Source organism: Neoarius graeffei, chromosome 4 (assembly GCF_027579695.1).
Source record: "Neoarius graeffei isolate fNeoGra1 chromosome 4, fNeoGra1.pri, whole genome shotgun sequence".
NCBI lineage: Eukaryota > Metazoa > Chordata > Actinopteri > Siluriformes > Ariidae > Neoarius > Neoarius graeffei.
The window spans coordinates 6,130,269-6,149,063 of NC_083572.1; the positions used below are offsets into that span (position 1 = coordinate 6,130,269).

General features: G+C 42.2%; 1 protein-coding gene across 1 annotated transcript in view; it reads right to left on the bottom strand.

The window, feature by feature from the left end:
- abcc6a (ATP-binding cassette, sub-family C (CFTR/MRP), member 6a) overlaps nucleotides 1–18,795 on the bottom strand; it is a 51,059-nt gene that overhangs the window by 21,134 nt on the left and 11,130 nt on the right. The window contains exons 4-9 of the mRNA XM_060918710.1: nucleotides 13,229–13,366; nucleotides 7,659–7,778; nucleotides 6,444–6,505; nucleotides 4,068–4,199; nucleotides 3,230–3,436; nucleotides 65–242 (exon numbers count right to left, since the gene is read on the bottom strand). Coding sequence (XP_060774693.1) covers nucleotides 65–242; nucleotides 3,230–3,436; nucleotides 4,068–4,199; nucleotides 6,444–6,505; nucleotides 7,659–7,778; nucleotides 13,229–13,366 — 837 coding nt within the window. The remainder of the gene's footprint in view (nucleotides 1–64; nucleotides 243–3,229; nucleotides 3,437–4,067; nucleotides 4,200–6,443; nucleotides 6,506–7,658; nucleotides 7,779–13,228; nucleotides 13,367–18,795) is intronic.

The following is an 18,795-nucleotide window of genomic DNA, read 5'->3' on the forward strand; positions in this document are numbered from 1 at the left end:
CAGCGTCTGGCTTCAAAAAAAAAAAAATCAGATACAAATCCAGCGCAGCCAAAGAAGCTTCTACCTTCCTGTAGACGAGGCCCATGACGGCCGTCTTGACTCTCATGCCCACGGTGAAGCAGGAGTACATGTACTGGTGGTTAAAGAGGGACTGCAGGCAGGACAGGAGGAACATGAGTGTGGCGTAGAAATATCCTTTCCACAGTGGAGCGTCTTCCTCCCTCATAAAGCCCAGCAGCAGGCTGTGAGGATAAAGACAGGAAGAACACATGTTAGGGGTTATCAGGGGTTATTTTTCATCATTTAACTGCTGCGACTGCTATGTAGAAATTATACATCTAATCATTAGCTAGTTTTTAAGCTTTTCCAAATCACTTCCTTACCAGAAAAGAATCCCCTTATTGCAGTTTGATGTCAAAGTAGAGATAAACAAGGAAATGGTGAAAGATCTAGCAGCCAAATGGTTAGCGAAATGAGGCCTTGAGACAGAACCTAGTGCTAAAAACAACACTGTTGTTCACAAGATTAATGTTACATAACAAATCTCAAAGTATACGCTATTAAAAGACGCCACAAAGTGGCTTCCACACTACAGCTGAACCCGTGAACGAGGCAGACTGAATATTTGACCCTTGCTTAAGAAAACGAAACATTTAAAGGAGGTACACAGAGCCATGGCCTCACTTTTTGTTTATAAATGCCTTGAGACCTCAAGAATGGCACAGGAATAGTTTTAAGCGTTAACAATAAATCTAATATAGTCATTTTTACGATTAAAGTGATTCATATAGGTAGCGGTCTGAGCTTCCATTTTGAGCTAATTTATCACATGTATATGTGTTGCTGGCGGGTGCAGCAACACGACAGAAGTTGGATTTACGTTGCATTCATGACCCAAGAATGTTCAAACTGCAAAGATTTGGACGTGTTTTGCGAGAAGTTCACGGGCACATTGGGCGCCTAGGAAGTGGTCTCTCGTCTGCTCTGCACATTTGACTGAAGACTCGTACGAGACCTCTGATCTGTTGAGGAGCGTTGGCTATAAGCCCAGATTGAAAGAGGGTGCAGTCCCAACAATTAAAGGAAAAGAAAACTACAAGGAAAGGAAAGTAAGTTCAGTTGCACCAGTTCTCCCAGAGTGTGAGTCAAGGGTTGTTGCTAAAACCTGGGACGGAACGTGATGTGACGTGACATATTATCACTTGGGCAGTGCTAAACCAGTGATGTCCCGTCCCATCCCGGATTTTAGTAATTGCCTGAGCCGAGCAGTAATGGCGGAGTACTCAGTATGGAGAAAATGGAGAATGAGTGGACCAGCCGTCTGATTTCTCTGCTGGATGTGCTCGCCTCAGCAGCAATATCTCGCCCTTACATGGAAGAAGCAAATGAACAGAGAACCGAACAAACAACTGAAAGCCAGATTGTTTCAAAACAGTCGGCCACAAGGTCGGCCTTCAAGAAGCGAGAACACAGACGGGTAAGATGCAACTCTCATTTGGATACAAAACAACAACAACACTCGTTTACCTGCATTTAGATTAATACATGTAACTTGTATTGTGTGTTTAAGTTACCAGTTTAAGATTATTTAATTTGCTTCAGAATGTGATTGTCTCAGTTCATCTGATTATTTAATTCGCCTTTTGCGTTTTATCAGTGAAAATGCATGTATGTGCATGTATGTTGCATAAGTTATAACACCCATCCTGTTTTAATGAGAGTCAACCCACAATCAGTGAAGTCAAATCAGTCTTAGTTGAGCGAGTCGGTAACGCTATTTCTTACTTTCACCATAAATTTTTATTTATATGACTTTGGTCTATAGCTGTCAAAGGTCTCGGCCTTAAAACCGGTTACCGCTGTGACGTCACGCGCTCAGGGCTGGCTGGCTCAGCTCGAATCCCAACTTTGCGGTCGATTTTAACTCTCAAAAATTTTTTTTTTTTATTCCCATTTATGCAGCATACAAGAGTCAAGGATAGAGATACTATCCACTCAGAAATGTATTTAAAAATAAAGGTTCTGCGTATGGGGCGGCACGGTGGTGTAGTGGTTAGCGCTGTCGCCTCACAGCAAGAAGGTCCGGGTTCGAGCCCCGTGGCCGGCGAGGGCCTTTCTGTGTGGAGTTTGCATGTTCTCCCCGTGTCCGCGTGGGTTTCCTCCGGGTGCTCCGGTTTCCCCCACAGTCCAAAGACATGCAGGTTAGGTTAACTGGTGACTCTAAATTGACCGTAGGTGTGAATGGTTGTCTGTGTCTATGTGTCAGCCCTGTGATGACCTGGCGACTTGTCCAGGGTGTACCCTGCCTTTCGCCCGTAGTCAGCTGGGATAAAGCAGCTAGAGATAATGAGATGAGAGGTTCTGCGTATCTCCTTTAAGCACACTTTGAGCAAGGTATCACCTCACCATCCATCAAAAATGAAGATGATTGAAGTAGGATGATTGTTGAAGTACTAGGAAAGGAAAACTCAACAATTTGCTCTTATCTTTGGCCAGAGAAAAGTGCAGACCAGGCGATAAAGGTCAGGATCCTATATTAAGAAAGCAATCCTCAGTGCAAAATGTTTGGTTTAATTACTCTGCTCCTGGCAAGAGCTTCACTGAGTTGAGAGTTAAATCCACAACACTGTTCATTAAGGACAATGTCGCATTCCTTGCATTCATCTGGCCCTATCGAAATTCCAGACACAATCACTTTAGGTCTTTAATGCAGAGTAAAAAGGGCAACGTTTACTGTCGTACGTTGCTGGTGGTTGTCTCATACTTCTGGTTGGCTGGCTGGCTGGCTCTCCTGCCATGGTAGCTTTACGACCACAACCTCAGCAGTTCCGCTTCAGCTTCACTGGAGCAGACGAGTCCACACCGGGCACAAGGCTGTGGTGACTGGTCCTGACCAGAGTTCAGACTCTAAGCCATAATTGCCGCTCTGTGGGCATAAACAACCCAATCTCTCCCTGGCTAGGCTAACACCGACTGGCCGAGCACCTGCTACAAACTGTGACTTCCTGTTTTTCTGAGATATCATGAACCGTACGATGGACACCGAAAAACATTTAGAAATGTGTCTTTGAACCATCAGGAGACAGTTTATTTCAGAGTCTGTGTTTATTTAATGAGAAGAATTTTCATAAACCTGCCTCCACCTCCACATGCCAAAGTTCATGAACTTAGAAGAACCAGACTAGACCAGAGTGTGTCTCCTGGTTTAATGGATGAACGTCCTGCTTACCTGAGGACTTGCGGAATGGCAAACATGAAAGCATCATGGACCACGAGGCACAGCGTTCCAGACAGGAAGTAGGGCCCGAAGTTGCGAGCGAGCATCCGTAAAAGACAAAAGCCTGAGCTTTGTTCCTTCTGGAGCTTCCTCAGGAGCTGAGCCTGATCCGGCAAGCGGGTTCCCAACACCACACTGCTGCTCAGCTGCTTCTCCTGCCTAGGAATGAAACAAAAAACCAAACATTCTTTACACATTAAATCAGGACAAGAGTTTAACCAACTCATGAAAGTAGCTCTTTGCTTATTTTTAAAAATGAGATGTGCTAAGGAAAAGCCTTAAAAAGGGTTAGCTTGTCTGCAATATGCATCAGTTTTCCACAAGTCGTAAAAGGCAGTTGACTCCTCGCTTATGAAGTTTCTGAAGAAGATCCAGTTCCTCAACAATACAACGTATCTTCAAAGTAGAAATGAATTAACAAGCTGGCACTGGTGTCGATGGTGTCTGTGCTGTGATTTGATTCGGTTGTTTACAGCTGCTGTCATGGGCATCGTTCAGATCGAGATTTGCGTCAAATCAACAAAATGAACCACAACACTTGCCTAAATGTCACGTCTTGCAGATTTTCATTAAGACAAAACCAGAAGCAGCGGTGTGTCGTTTCATGGTGGTTAAATCTTAACACACTGATATGAAATACATTAAATACATCACTCTAAGTGCATCTTATTCCCCACAAACCTTGTACTGACCCTAATTTGTTAAACGTGAGCAAATATCTCTCTTGGGACTGAATGAGAATATGGGTATAATATGGATATATAAATGGGATTATGGACAAAATTCATACTGCTGCAGTTTGGTGCGCTCCTTGGTCCATTCCTCTTCCAGATCCGAGAGGATTTTGTGTGACGTGTCCTCCTCACGCAGGCACCAAAGATCTTCTGCCTGGAGAGGGCTGCGGTATCCTTTAACAACCAACCTGCAGAAATACAAACACACGCTTACACACTTACACATACACTACCGTTCAAAAGTTTGGGGTCACTTTGAAATTTCCTTGTTCTTTTCAATGAAGATCACTTTAAACTAATCAGAAATCCACTCTATACATTGCTAATGTGGTAAATGACTATTCTAGCTGCAAATGTCTGGTTTTTGGTGCAATATCTCCATAGGTGTATAGAGGCCCATTTCCAGCAACTCTCACTCCAGTGTTCTAATGGTACAATGTGTTTGCTCATTGCCTCAGAAGGCTAATGGATGATTAGAAAACCCTTGTACAATCATGTTAGCACAGCTGAAAACAGTTGAGCTCTTTAGAGAAGCTATAAAACTGACCTTCCTTTGAGCAGATTGAGTTTCTGGAGCATCACATTTGTGGGGTCGATTAAATGCTCAAAATGGCCAGAAAAATGTCTCGACTATATTTTCTATTCATTTTACAACTTATGGTGGTAAATAAAAGTGTGACTTTTCATGGAAAACACAAAATTGTCTGGGTGACCCCAAACTTTTGAACGGTAGTGTAGACCAAGATGCTTACAGATTAGGCTTTCTATTACAGTGCAAAGGGAATTCTATTGTTTTCTTATTTTGCAATTTATCTACAACAAGTTAAAGATTAAACGTGACTGGATCCTGCATTCATCCTACACTCTCAGAAAATAAAGTACATTATTGTACATTTAGAGGTACAACGGCTTGTCACTGGGGCAGTACCCTCTCAGGTACTTATCTGCACCTTTTAAATACTGCTTGGGAACATATATGTACCGTTTCGGCCCTAAAAAGGTACACACAGTTACCTTGAGGTCCAATAAGGAGCCCTATGGGGTACATTAGTGTACGGTAGATTGTACCATGGGGACAGAAGTGGACTCCTACTCCAGCTCTATTTCTGACAGTGTAGACAAAAAAAAAAAAAAAACCTCAAGGCAGAGAAATATGAATAAAACACAATGGGGAGTGCTGTTGTAGGAAACTAACCAAGAGAGATAAGCTTGATTATTTTCCAGTAATATTAGCATCATTTAGCTGACACTCTTATCCACAGCGATGTACAACAAACCCAGAGCAGTCTGGGGAGCAGTCTGGGGAGCAGTCTGGGGAGCAGTCTGGGGAGCAGTCTGGGGAGCAGTCTGGGGTGCAGTCTGGGGTGCAGTCTGGGGTGCAGTCTGGGGTTCGGTGCCTTGCTCAAGGGCACTTCAGCTATTCCTGCTGATCCAGGGAATTGAACAGGCAACCTTATGGTCCCAAAGCTGCTTCTCTAACCTTTAGGCCATGGCTTCCCCAAGTAATAACATGTTCCATCATGCTTTCATCCTTTTATCCAACAGCAATTTGGCAATGACGACAATTTTATTTATTACAAAACAATGCGATACTTTTTATCCATTTATAGTTGCATTTAAACTTTTGGACTGTCTCCAAAACAACTTCATTCCTTTCAGCACTTGCTTTACAGCAACTATCAACAGTTGCTCCCTCACCAGCCTCTCTCTCTCTCTCTCTCTCTCTCGATTCTTTATGTTCTTCCTCTCTTTTCTTTCTTACTCTCTGTCCTCTGTCTTTCTCTTTTTTCTTTATGTCCTCTCTCTCCCCTTTCTTACTCTCTCTCCTTTCTTATGTCCTTCCTCTCTTTTCTTTCTTACTCTCTTTTTTCTTTCTTGCCCCCCCTCCTCTTTCTTACTCTCTCTCTCTTTTCTTAATCTCTCTCTCCCCCTCTCTCTCTCTTCTTTCTTATGTTCTTCCTTTCTTTCTCTCTGTCCTCTGTCTTTTTTCTTTCTTATGTCCTCTCTCTCTCTCTCTCTCTCTCTGTCTCTCTCTGTCTCTCGTCATGCTATCGAGAAACCTCTGACTTTTACAAAGCGCTGACACTGGAGACTCCTTCCATAAACGCTAAATAAATAATACCCTTACAGAAAAACTCATCATATCAACGATTATACAAGTTTATCAGTACTTTTTAAAAGGAGTGTCCATTGTCTAAGGCCCTGTGCAAGTTGTTCCGACAGAAAGGATAACATATTAGAAAGAGCGTATTAACATAAACCTGTGATTTTACAGCTGGACAGCTGCTGTTACAGAAAACTAATCAACATCTTCCGACCAATCAGAATCACATTTGTAAGCACTCTTGATTTAAACGACTAAAAAGATGATTTGGCACAAAACAAACATCCGAAAAGACACAAACGAGGTTGGACGAGGTTGTCTTGCTTACCCACTAAACCACCAGAAGAGCATCTTCGACAAAAATGACGCATCCTGGACAGGGCACGCATTCTGAAATCAAAACAAATGACCGGGTTTACGTTTGGTATACTGTATATAGTAGCTGTATTGCGGTGTATACTGTACTATACACGTCATATCCATCAATATTGTTTCGTTAATTTGTTATTAAAGCATTTTGAGAGAGTGCGGGTTTACAGTATCGCTTTCTTGGATAGTGAGGATGGTTGAGCAGGAAAAAAAAAAAAGTATCTGGCCGCAGTGCTCTGAGAGTAAACAGAAAATCAGTGAGAGTGTCTGTGGGAATCAGTGACAAAACTGGTGCTGTGTGTGTGTGAGAGAAAGAAAGTGTGTGTGAGGCCAGCATGGGCCAAGTTACTACACATTTCCACCCACAGCTGACCTCAGCTCTGCTCCTGTCCCCATCCACCCAAACACGGGCATGAACACACACACACACGTTTCTTCACCGGAGGTCTCACTCAGTGGCATGCTGTGAATAACACAGGAAGGGACTGAGCCAGGAGAGGAGAATGGGGTGCGGCACCCATGTCTGTGGCTTCAACTTCATTACACACACACACACACTAAAGCAGGGCACATTTATTGCCCACTAGCTCATCATAATCATGGTTCAGATTCCTGAGGCCTGAAGACATGAAACAGACGTAAACAGATATCAGCGAGGTCGAGTTTTTTTTTTTATGTTTCTTATCAGAGACGTTAAAAAAACATACAAATACCATGGTCATGCAGAAAACATCAAAGTTAATATGGCACACAAAAAAAGAAGAGCAATATTGTCCTAAACTAAAGGTGAACCCGGAACTGATCAGACGTTTTCATTTATGGATCCAATCAGACTTTCTATCATGTATTTTGTCTTGTGTGTGTGGCCTTGCATGCATTTTTCACAGTAAACACCAATATATTGGGCTCCCTAAGCCGCAAGACTCGGGCTAAAAGGGGTAGATATTATTATCAAGGCAGAAGGAGCTCATTCCTAAACATGACTCACCAGTTAACCAAACTTCAAAACATCTCCTTGAAGCAATCATGAGCTCTCCCTAATGACAAGGCATCACTTACGAGGGGTGCACGTGTCCTCTGCTGCTGGGGTGTGGTTTTATATTCCATAAATCTGACTAAATGACATGTTGGCTCCCTGCGTCTTTCTGTTTCGTGTTGTCTCGGAGACACGTACCTGGAGGACGGCTTTGCCTGGAGGAGCCTGGTCTGCGAAACAGCTCAGGAAGAGCTGCGCCAGTTGGAGGGCGAAGTGCGAGAAAAAGGCCAAGTAGTGCACGATATCAGGAGTGAGACCCTGAAAGAAAAACGGGATTCAGGAGAGGAGAGACAGAGACATGGAGACAGACCAAGATATTGTACTCTGTAACCGTGTAGCACAAATTGAGCCCTACAGTATAACAGTGGCTTTCCATTATTTCTTTCTCGTCCTGGAGCCACAGACGTCCCAAGACACATATTTTATGGTCTACGAAGATATCTAAACAATCAAACCTCATTCCTACATATAATTATTGTTCCGTTCTATGGTATACAAACCATGAATTCATAGATATTTATGAAGTTCTTCGCAATACGAGCTCAAAACCTGCATTCCAAAGTAGGGCTGAAATAAACCGAAGCTTGTCGAAAACTGAGCAGTGCAGCGTCCTGATCCGATTCCTGTACTGTCTGATTCTTGATTCTTCAGAAGGTGTTGATTAACTTTGCAACTTTTGAGTCTATTTGGTATTATTCCATCCACATTCACTGGATATGAGCAATTGTGCGCTCTGATTGGCTACTCTACTACAAGAATATCAGCTCATATACCGTACCGTGAGTAGAGGAAAACAAAATGGCGGCGCGTGCTGCTGAACCAACCGAGGACGAAATAAAAACTTTATTTGAAAACAAAACCTCAAAAAATGCAAAAAAAAAAAAAAGGCAACAAAATATGGGATGAAAGTATTTGATGTATCTTTGAAAGTATCTTTTTTTTTTAAATTTCAAGAATTATTATTATTACAGCATTTTTCACAAATTGATACTCTCATTTCGCTGGTTTGTTTACATTCTAAGCGGAAATGATTTTGTCGGATGTTTTGTATAAAGTTTTTATTTATCGAATTTGCAAAAAATAAAAATGCTCTGTTTCTCAAAATCCAGCGAATGTGGTTAGAATAAAACAGTTATTCCACTCAATCTCACTGTACGTGGATTATAGACAACTCGGTGCTACGCGCCTCGTCGGCTGTCAGCTCATGTACGACTCGATTTTGTGGAATAACTTATTTATTTATTTATCTTCCGTTCAATACTGCCACTTTTGCACAGTTTTTATTTTCATTAATTCATTGCAATTCTTGTTTTTTAGCCCTATTAATGCACATTCACTTGTACAAAGCAAATACACAGATATATATATATTTTTTTATCGTGACATTTTTATCTTTATATTGTGTTGTCGGCTTGTTCTTGGGATCTCATCTCATCTCATTATCTCTAGCCGCTTTATCCTGTTCTACAAGGTCGCAGGCGAGCTGGAGCCTATCCCAGCTGACTACGGGCGAAAGGCGAGGTACACCCTGGACAAGTCGCCAGGTCATCACAGGGCTGCACATAGACACAGACAACCATTCACACTCACATTCACACCTACGCTCAATTTAGAGTCACCAGTTAACCTAACCTGCATGTCTTTGGACTGTGGGGGAAACCGGAGCACCCGGAGGAAACCCACGCGGACACGGGGAGAACATGCAAACTCCGCACAGAAAGGCCCTCGCCGGCCACGGGGCTCGAACCCGGACCTTCCTGCTGTGAGGCGACAGCGCTAACCACTACACCACTGTGCCATCTGTTCTTGGGATTTTTTTTTTAAATTCTCTTTTGTGGTACAGTGTGCCTTTTTTCTTTTTGCATGTCTGATAACTTGCTGCTGTAACATAATTTCCCAGCTTGGGATCAATAAAGTAAATCAATCTATCTATCTATCTATCTATCTATCTATCTATCTATCTATCTATCTATCTATCTATCTATCTATCTATCTATCTATCTATCTATCTATGTGTACTCTGCAGATGCTTTGCATAAACTAATTAAAAAAAAGTTTTCTGTTTTAATAAATGTAAAATTAATGGAAGGAGTCTCCAGTGTCAGTGTTTTGTAACAGTCAGAGATAAGTTTTCCTGCCTGGTGAATTCACAGCTTAAAAGAGGCTCCGAAGGGAACGAAGGAATGAAAAGTTATTTCAATGTTAATTTGTTTCTTGGAAGTTCCACAACATTAAGCGTAGCCACAAATGCATAAAAAGTACAACGTAATATTCTCATCTCATCTCATTATCTCTAGCCGCTTTATTCTGTTCTACAGGGTCGCAGGCAAGCTGGAGCCTATCCCAGCTGACTACGGGCGAAAGGCGGGGTACACCCTGGACAAGTTGCCAGGTCATCACAGGGCTGACACATAGACACAGACAACCATTCACACTCACATTCACACCTATGGTCAATTTAGAGTCACCAGTTAACCTAACCTGCATGTCTTTGGACTGTGGGGGAAACCGGAGCACCCGGAGGAAACCCACGCGGACACGGGGAGAACATGCAAACTCCACACAGAAAGGCCCTTGCCGGCCACGGGGCTCGAACCCGGACCTTCTTGCTGTGAGGCGACAGCGCTAACCACTACACCACCTTGCCGCCCCTACGTAATATTCTTTATTAACTAAAATATTTGTAATAGTTGGGAAAATTGCTGTACGGTAAGAGGAATGAAACACTTCAGGACATGACGTTCCAGCAACTGCTACATCACCCCACCATGTCATTGATTATTTTCCCAAAGTGTTTTACTCCCTAGTTTACATTACAGGCATTTTAGCAGACGCTCTTATCCAGAGTGACATACAACATACCCAGAGCAGCCTGGGGAGCAGTTGAGGGTTAAGTGCCTTACTCAAGGGTATTTCAGCCACTCCTGCTGGTCCAGGGAATCAAACTGGCAACCTTTTGGTCCCAAGGCTGCTTCTCTAACCATTAGGCCATGGCTTACTTGCATAATGCACACTGCTGAGACTGTAAGCTTGCTTAGTAGTGCAGGCTGATGGGCGTGCTCCTGCCATTAATGACACCATAAAGCTTATTTTGAACAGTGAAAGCAAATCATGGTGAAAACCAGAATCTTTAATGGTCTGCTTTATATAAATGAATTACGCATGAAAAGAATAGTAATCACAACGAGTCACGCTACACTCTGGAAATGCATAGATTGCGTTCGCGGAAGCCAGCGGCCTCCGTTTGTGGTCGAACAGCCCAAGTAAATGGGTTATTTACTAACTCCATATGGCAGTCATATGCGGATCTGAACACATACTCAGGAAGAGGTGAGCCTGTGCCATGTTGTGCGAGGCTGCACTTTGCACTGGATTTGTGAAACAGCAAGCCGAGAGTAAACATCTTGCCCGGGCTGAGTGAGTGCGCACCATGCCAAGATACGACTATATTCTTCCCCCCACCACAGAACAAAACAGGGTCAGCCTTGGTTTAAGCGGTCGCAAAATATAGTTCTGTCAAACCGTCTGCCTCTTTTTTTCACTTTCATGCAAGCATAAATTCAGCTTTTAGCAAGGCAGTGTGAAAAAACACAGATCAGTCTTACCAATATAGCTTGGGTATTTTTTTATTTAATTTATTTTTTTCAAAACTGCAAGCTCAGGTTTAGCAATCAAGTCTTTACTGGGATATTTTCTCTGAGACGTTATGAAAAAAAAATCTCATTATTTGGAAAGATGTAATTCGACACGGTTACGGTCCCAGTAGTGCGATATCGTAAATATCCGCATCGCACTACGCAAAATGCCAGCGCTGAATCTTTAACCGCACATTCCCACGCACAAATCTGACATTCCCTTCATGAAAAGAGAGCGAGCATTTAAAGGACATGGGACATGAAACATAAATGCACGCTATATCAGTTTCTTTCCATTAAAAATATGAAATAATCGCATCAACAAATACAAAATTATCTATTAAATTCAGCAAAATCGTTATATTTGTGATGATTATATGGCATTTCTGCTCGAGCTCCGATATGCATATTTTACACAGAGCTGTCACGTGATCATACGTCACAAAAACTTTCGGGTACAGCACAAGCGGGTAGATGAATATGGAGAAGTGCGAATCGTGATGATGACGAATGCGACAAAATAGTTTTTGTGTCTTGGATGACAAGAAAATTGTTTCGTTTTTAGAGTGTTTAACATACATTGAACATCATGGTGTATTGCGACCTACCAGTCAGTCAGACGCGCTGTCACTCCTGTTAGCAATGTAGCTAGGCTCAGCATGGCCAATGGTATTTTTTGGGGCTGTAGTTAGATGCGACCAAACTCTTCCACGTTTTTCCTGTTTGCATAGATTTATATGACCAGTGACATGAAACAAGTTCAGTTACACAAATTGAAACGTGGCGATTTTCTATGCTATGGAAAGTCCGCACTATAATGACAGGCGTACTAACACCTTCTGCGCGCTTCGACAGCGCATTGATACCTTTACTCGGAGTTGTACCATTATTTTTTAGACAGGGCGGACGGACCAGGGCATTTGCCCGCCTGGCCGTGCCCGACGAGGAGCGCTCTCGGCCGGCTTGGGAGGCAGACAGCAGCCCCTCCTGGAAGTGTGGTTTTACCATGGGCCTCATGCGGAAAAATGCCGAGGTGCATTCGCTAAGCGACTGAAAGCCGAGGTAAGGATTAGTATTATAATTTTGGGTGTATCAATTATTGATTATCATAATCCTGACTCGTTTCGCCATTTTGAATGTTTTCATCTCGGACTCTGGAAGCATTGTATCTCAATCAATCTCGAAAAATATCAGCAAAAAAAAACTAGCTTGCAACGGACTTTAGCTAGATCTATGATGAACTTTCAATGTATGATACAAAAATAATACTTCTTTCAACAGATCATTAGCCTTTGAGCAGAATTGTTTTTAACTTACCAGGAAGTGTTATGGAGCCGACCGCTTTCAGTTTCATGGGGATTGAATGAACTCTCACTATCAGAGTCATCTGACCCGTCAGAGTAAAGACAAGATCCATGTTCATGTGAATTTCCAGCTATCGGTTCGAATTGATAGGGTCTAACTTCACATCTCTGTGAAACATCGGGAATGTCACTGTCGATGGTGTCCATTTCGGTAACCTGTTTACATTAGATTCCCAAGCGCTGGCTCCTTGGAAAGTTTTTGTGACGTCACGGGTCACGTGACCACCTAGCTAATTAACAAATCATTGTTTTACGCTGATGTATAAAAAAGTTGAATAATGTGATGATTTTCACATTTTTGACGCCCTGCAGTGATTTAGATGGCATTTCTTATGTCCTTTATACATAATTATACCCAGAAAAAAATCCATGTCCCATGTCCTTTAATCAGATGTATGTTGACACGTTCCTTCCAAATTTCACACTGGCACATTTTACGTCCTTGACTTGAGTTTATATATTCATATGACAAATCATAACAAATAAAACTCTCCCTAAAAATAGCTGCCACAAAAATGCTCTGGTAAAAGTAGCTCTGGATTGTGTCAAATTTAGTGCAAAACCTTGTGCACGTGCATGCATGCGTGCGTTTTTCTCACTGTTTGTACGTGCGTGTGTGTATGTGTGTGTGCATACAGGTCTTTATGGGTTTTAGGACAGGGCCGTGAAATGGATGCCCCAGATTGGGGGTGCGTGTCATTTCTCTCACCTGTTCGACGGCCAGCTGGATCTTGGCCTTCAGAGGAACGAGAGAACAGACCACGCTGAGCAGCCAGTACAGGAAGAGCACCACAGAGGAACGGCAGCCTCGCATTCGCTCCCACTGGATGATACACACCGCCAAAACCTGCCAAACACAACACTGAGCTTTACTGACCGGACCAGACTCATATTCTGAATCCTGTGTGGAATTACTGTAAACGTAATGATGGCAGAATGACTATGTCCTTTGAACGTGAACGGGTAAAAAAAAAAAACATGAGTCATGAGCAAAGGTGGAAAAAAGGACAGAAAGTGTGGCTATGAAGTCAAAACACTGACCAGCACAATTAAAAAGTGGAGAGTGAAAATCATACAGGAGTGAAAGTTGAAAAGCATCCACACTTCTAAATATGCTCAAGTATTTAGATAAGTTCAAGGAAATTACAGGGCAGGACGTCTTTTCTTCTTGACATATCGTATGACTCAACATGTAGAAAAGGTTAAGGTTAGCATCAGGGGTGGAGTTAGGATTTGTGTCTTTTACCCTAACATGATTTCATTTTCTATACTGCTTATCCATTGTGGGTTGCAGCGAAGCTGGAGCCAATTCCAGCTGACATCAGCCAAGAGGCGGGGTACACCCTGGATGGGTCGCCAATCCATCGCAGGACCAAAACAGAGAGACAGACAGCCATTAACACTCATGGGCAATTTAGAGTTCTATGTTGGATAACTGAACCAATCTGCAGATCTTTGGACTGTTGGAGGAAACCCACGCAGTCACGGGGAGAACATGCAAACTCCACGAAAAGCCCCCATTCAATCATGGGTCTCCAACTCATAACCTTCTTGCTGTGAGGTGATGGTGCTAATCACTGCACCACCCTAACATGATTTCATTCATATTAAATCAAGAAAAATCTTACACACACACACAGAGTATTCTCACACTCATTCATTTGACGTTGACTGATTGTGATATTCATATGAGCTGGTAGGGATTTGATTGGATGCTTTAACTATGTAAGGAATAAAAACTCAGGACATGCTGATGCAGGAAATTAATCAACGACGAGGTGATACAGTGTTACTGTTACCATAATGAAGTGTTTTATTCCTCTTATTCCACAGAGTGACACTAGAGTTAAATCAATTTACTAGATATACTTGTTCCAGTGGAATAAAGGAAATAAAACGTGATTAATAAACTGATACTGAATCCATTTTTCAGTCTCTGCTGTTTAAAAACTGCAATGTGTACAACCGCGATTTCAAAAAAGTTGGGACAAAGTACAAATTGTAAATAAAAATGGAATGCAATAATTTACAAATCTTAAAAACTGATATTGTATTCACAATAGAACATAGACAACATATCAAATGTTGAAAGTGAGACATTTTGAAATTTCATGCCAAATATTGGCTCATTTGAAATTTCATGACAGCAACACATCTCAAAAAAGTTGGGACAGGGGCAATAAGAGGCTGGAAAAGTTAAAGGTACAAAAGAGGAACAGCTGGAGGACCAAATTGCAACTCATTAGGTCAATTGGCAATAGGTCATTAACATGACTGGGTATAAAAAGAGCATCTTGGAGTGGCAGCGACTCTCAGAAGTAAAGATGGGAAGAGGATCACCAATCCCCCTAATTCTGCGCCGACAAATAGTGGAGCAATATCAGAAAGGAGTTCGACAGTGTAAAATTGCAAAGAGTTTGAACATATCATCATCTACAGTGCATAATATCATCAAAAGATTCAGAGAATCTGGAAGAATCTCTGTGTGTAAGGGTCAAGGCCGGAAAACCATACTGGGTGCCCGTGATCTTCGGGCCCTTAGACGGCACTGCATCACATACAGGCATGCTTCTGTATTGGAAATCACAAAATGGGCTCAGGAATATTTCCAGAGAACATTATCTGTGAAAACAATTCACCGTGCCATCCGCCGTTGCCAGCTAAAACTCTATAGCTCAAAGAAGAAGCCGTATCTAAACACGATCCAGAAGCGCAGACGTCTTCTCTGGGCCAAGGCTCATTTAAAATGGACTGTGGCAAAGTGGAAAACTGTTCTGTGGTCAGATGAATCAAAATTTGAAGTTCTTTATGGAAATCAGGGACGCCGTGTCATTTGGACTAAAGAGGAGAAGGATGACCCGAGTTGTTATCAGCGCTCAGTTCAGAAGCCTGCATCTCTGATGGTATGGGGTTGCATTAGTGCGTGTGGCATGGGCAGCTTACACATCTGGAAAGACACCATCAATGCTGAAAGGTATATCCAGGTTCTAGAGCAACATATGCTCCCATCCAGACAAGGTCTCTTTCAGGGAAGACCTTGCATTTTCCAACATGACAATGCCAAACCACATACTGCATCAATTACAGCATCATGGGTGCGTAGAAGAAGGGTCCGGGTACTGAACTGGCCAGCCTGCAGTCCAGATCTTTCACCCATAGAAAACATTTGGCGCATCATAAAACGGAAGATACGACAAAAAAGACCTAAGACAGTTGAGCAACTAGAATCCTACATTAGACAAGAATGGGTTAACATTCCTATCTCTAAACTTGAGCAACTTGTCTCCTCAGTCCCCAGACGTTTACAGACTGTTGCAAAGAGAAAAGGGGATGTCTCACAGTGGGAAACATGGCCTTGTCCCAACTTTTTTGAGCTGTGTTGTTGTCATGAAATTTAAAATCACCTAATTTTTCTCTTTAAATGATACATTTTCTCAGTTTAAACATTTGATATGTCATCTGTGTTCTATTCTGAATAAAATATGGAATTTTGAAACTTCCACATCATTGCATTCCGTTTTTATTTACAATTTGTTCTTTGTCCCAACTTTTTTAGAATTGGGGCTGTACCTTTATAACGACCAAGGCTCGGGTCAGAGCCTCGTATAAATAAAGCGGAGTCTGTATTTCTGCTTGGCCAGTTGTATTGGGTTTATAATGAGATTTCCTCTCGCTGCCACGACAGCTGGTCCATGAAAAACCTCCCTAATAAACCACATGTCCAACAAGATCGTTGTCGTTTCTGCGTTTTGCCTTTAATTATCTTTATTTTCTTTGTCCAACAGGCCTTCAACATTCTCCATCCCTCATCTCGTCCTAAACATCCTGTGGTGTCTTGTGGATATCTTTTCATGGTCTTATTTTGTCAGAGCATCTCCAAGGCTGTGGAAAACACCGGATTACGTAAGGCACGGCTAAAAATCAGGCTTCAAGCTATTCCTAATGATGCCTCCTCCAAATCTAAACTACAGCCTTTTCCAAACCAAACCAAAGTCTCCCAACCTCAGGGTAATGAAGTAAAATGTTTCAGGGAATCTCTTAATCACTTGGTGTGGCCTGAACTTTCCAAATACTTCTCACTTCATCTTACAAACTGTAGGTGTGTGATCAAAAACATGCTAATGGGTGTTTATTTTTTTTTCCCCTTATCGTATCTGCCTTGTAATGAGGTAAGTAATGGCCCCTACTCTGGAGTGTGGGAGGAAGCTAAAGCATCAGTTAAACCTCAGACTCAGTGCCTACCTAGTAATCAGAAAGGGGAAGTGCTGAGTGAGGTTGTTCTGAGATTTGCATTGCTTGGCTCCTGAATATAGCTGGTGATGCCCTCACAGGTTGGCTCATGGGAAGAAGGAAAAGATGAGGCTCACTTAACCGCTCAGACTTGGTGGTGTGGTGCACTAGAACTTGCCTTGATTAGTCTGATCTTTGGGTTTGTGTGGGGATTTTTAGCGGATCAGCTCTGTCTGCTGCAGAAGGCATGTATTTGGGTCCATATGGACATAAACGGACCTGCACTGAATGGCTTTAATACCACTGATGAGAATATTGTGTTCATATATTGAAATCATTGACTTTATATGCACATTATTTTCCTGGATTTTGTTAGCAAGATCATAAACATAACCAGATAGTTAACGTTATTGGATTAGCTAGCTAAGCATAAATTGTACTGCTAACACTACTGGCTAACATGAGTTAAGAAGATTTACATTTTTTTTAAAAGTCATATAAAGCCATAAACGTTCATAATCATCGCTAATAACATTATCCGGCTAGATAAGATGAACTAAACCTGACAGGAATTCTGAGAAGGTTTGATTATTATCTTCACTGTTAACGCTAATCAGATGGTTAACATAAACTAGCTTCACAAGATATTTTAGGAAGCATTTTTTAGTGCAACTGTAAAATGTTTCCTAGTCAGTAATGTTTAATAGCATTTGGGTTACCATGTTAAGCTAACAGATAATATCTGAAAATATTAGCAAAAATAATAACTGCAGGAGCAGATGGGATTGGGTTAAAAACACTTTACACATGTGAACTTTACATGAAAAACATGTGAAGGTGCATTTCACCATATAGGGGAAAGAGGGGCATGAGGTCCTGTGGGGTATTAGACCCCAGTACATTCAAAATGCATGGACTATCACCAGCATGTCCGACATTACTGCAGATTACTCCGGAGCCAATCAGAACGCATGATAATTGTACCCTTAAAATGAAATAGAAATTCAAAGTTGGACTCTTCTGCTGGAAGATTATTGCCCACACCTATAGGAAATAGGCTCTACTGTTAAAAAAAAATCGTTAGATTTGATGCCAGTTAATTTGTAATTACATGTTTGCTTGTTACTGTTAACAAAGTGACATTCCTTATACCATATCATTTTTTTTAAACCAAAAAACTGTTAGGCCTAATGCCCCACTTTCCCCTATTCCCTGAAATAGGGGTACAGTAGGAGTCCATTTCTGTCCCCTAAGGTACAATCTACACTAATGCACCTCCTAGGGCTCATTATTGGGCCTCAAGGTAACTGTGTGTACCCTTTTAGGTCCAAAAGGTTTCATATAGTTTCCCAAGCAGTATATAAAGTGTACAAATAAGTACCTTAGAAGGTACTGCCCCAGTGACAAGCCGTTGTACAACCCATAAAGGTACAATAATATACTTTATTTTCTGAGAGTGTGCACGCGATCACGTTTAAACATTAATTATGTGAAAAATCATCATCTCATCTCATTATCTGTAGCCGCTTTATCCTGTTCTACAGGGTCGCAGGCAAGCTGGAGCCTATCCCAGCTGACTACGGGCGAAAGGCAGGGTACACCCTGGACAAGTCGCCAAGTCATCACAGGGCTGACACATAGACACAGACAACCATTCACATTCACACCTACGCTCAATTTAGAGTCACCAGTTAACCTAACCTGCATGTCTTTGGACTGTGGGGGAAACCGGAGCACCCGGAGGAAACCCACACGGACACGGGGAGAACATGCAAACTCCACACAGAAAGGCCCTCGCCAGCCACGGGGCTCGAACCCAGGACCTTCTTGCTGTGAGGCGACAGCGCTAACCACTACACCACCGTGCCGCCCGTGAAAAATCATGACTGACAAAAAAAAAATCCAGATGAAATCACATGCTTTACATGTGGAAAATTAAGATGCGAAGTGCTGACTGCAAAGTTGAATACCGGCCAAAATGTTCTATTTCTACTGCTGTTGGAGTTTCGAGATGTTTCGCTGCTGCATGCACGCGCGCACACACAC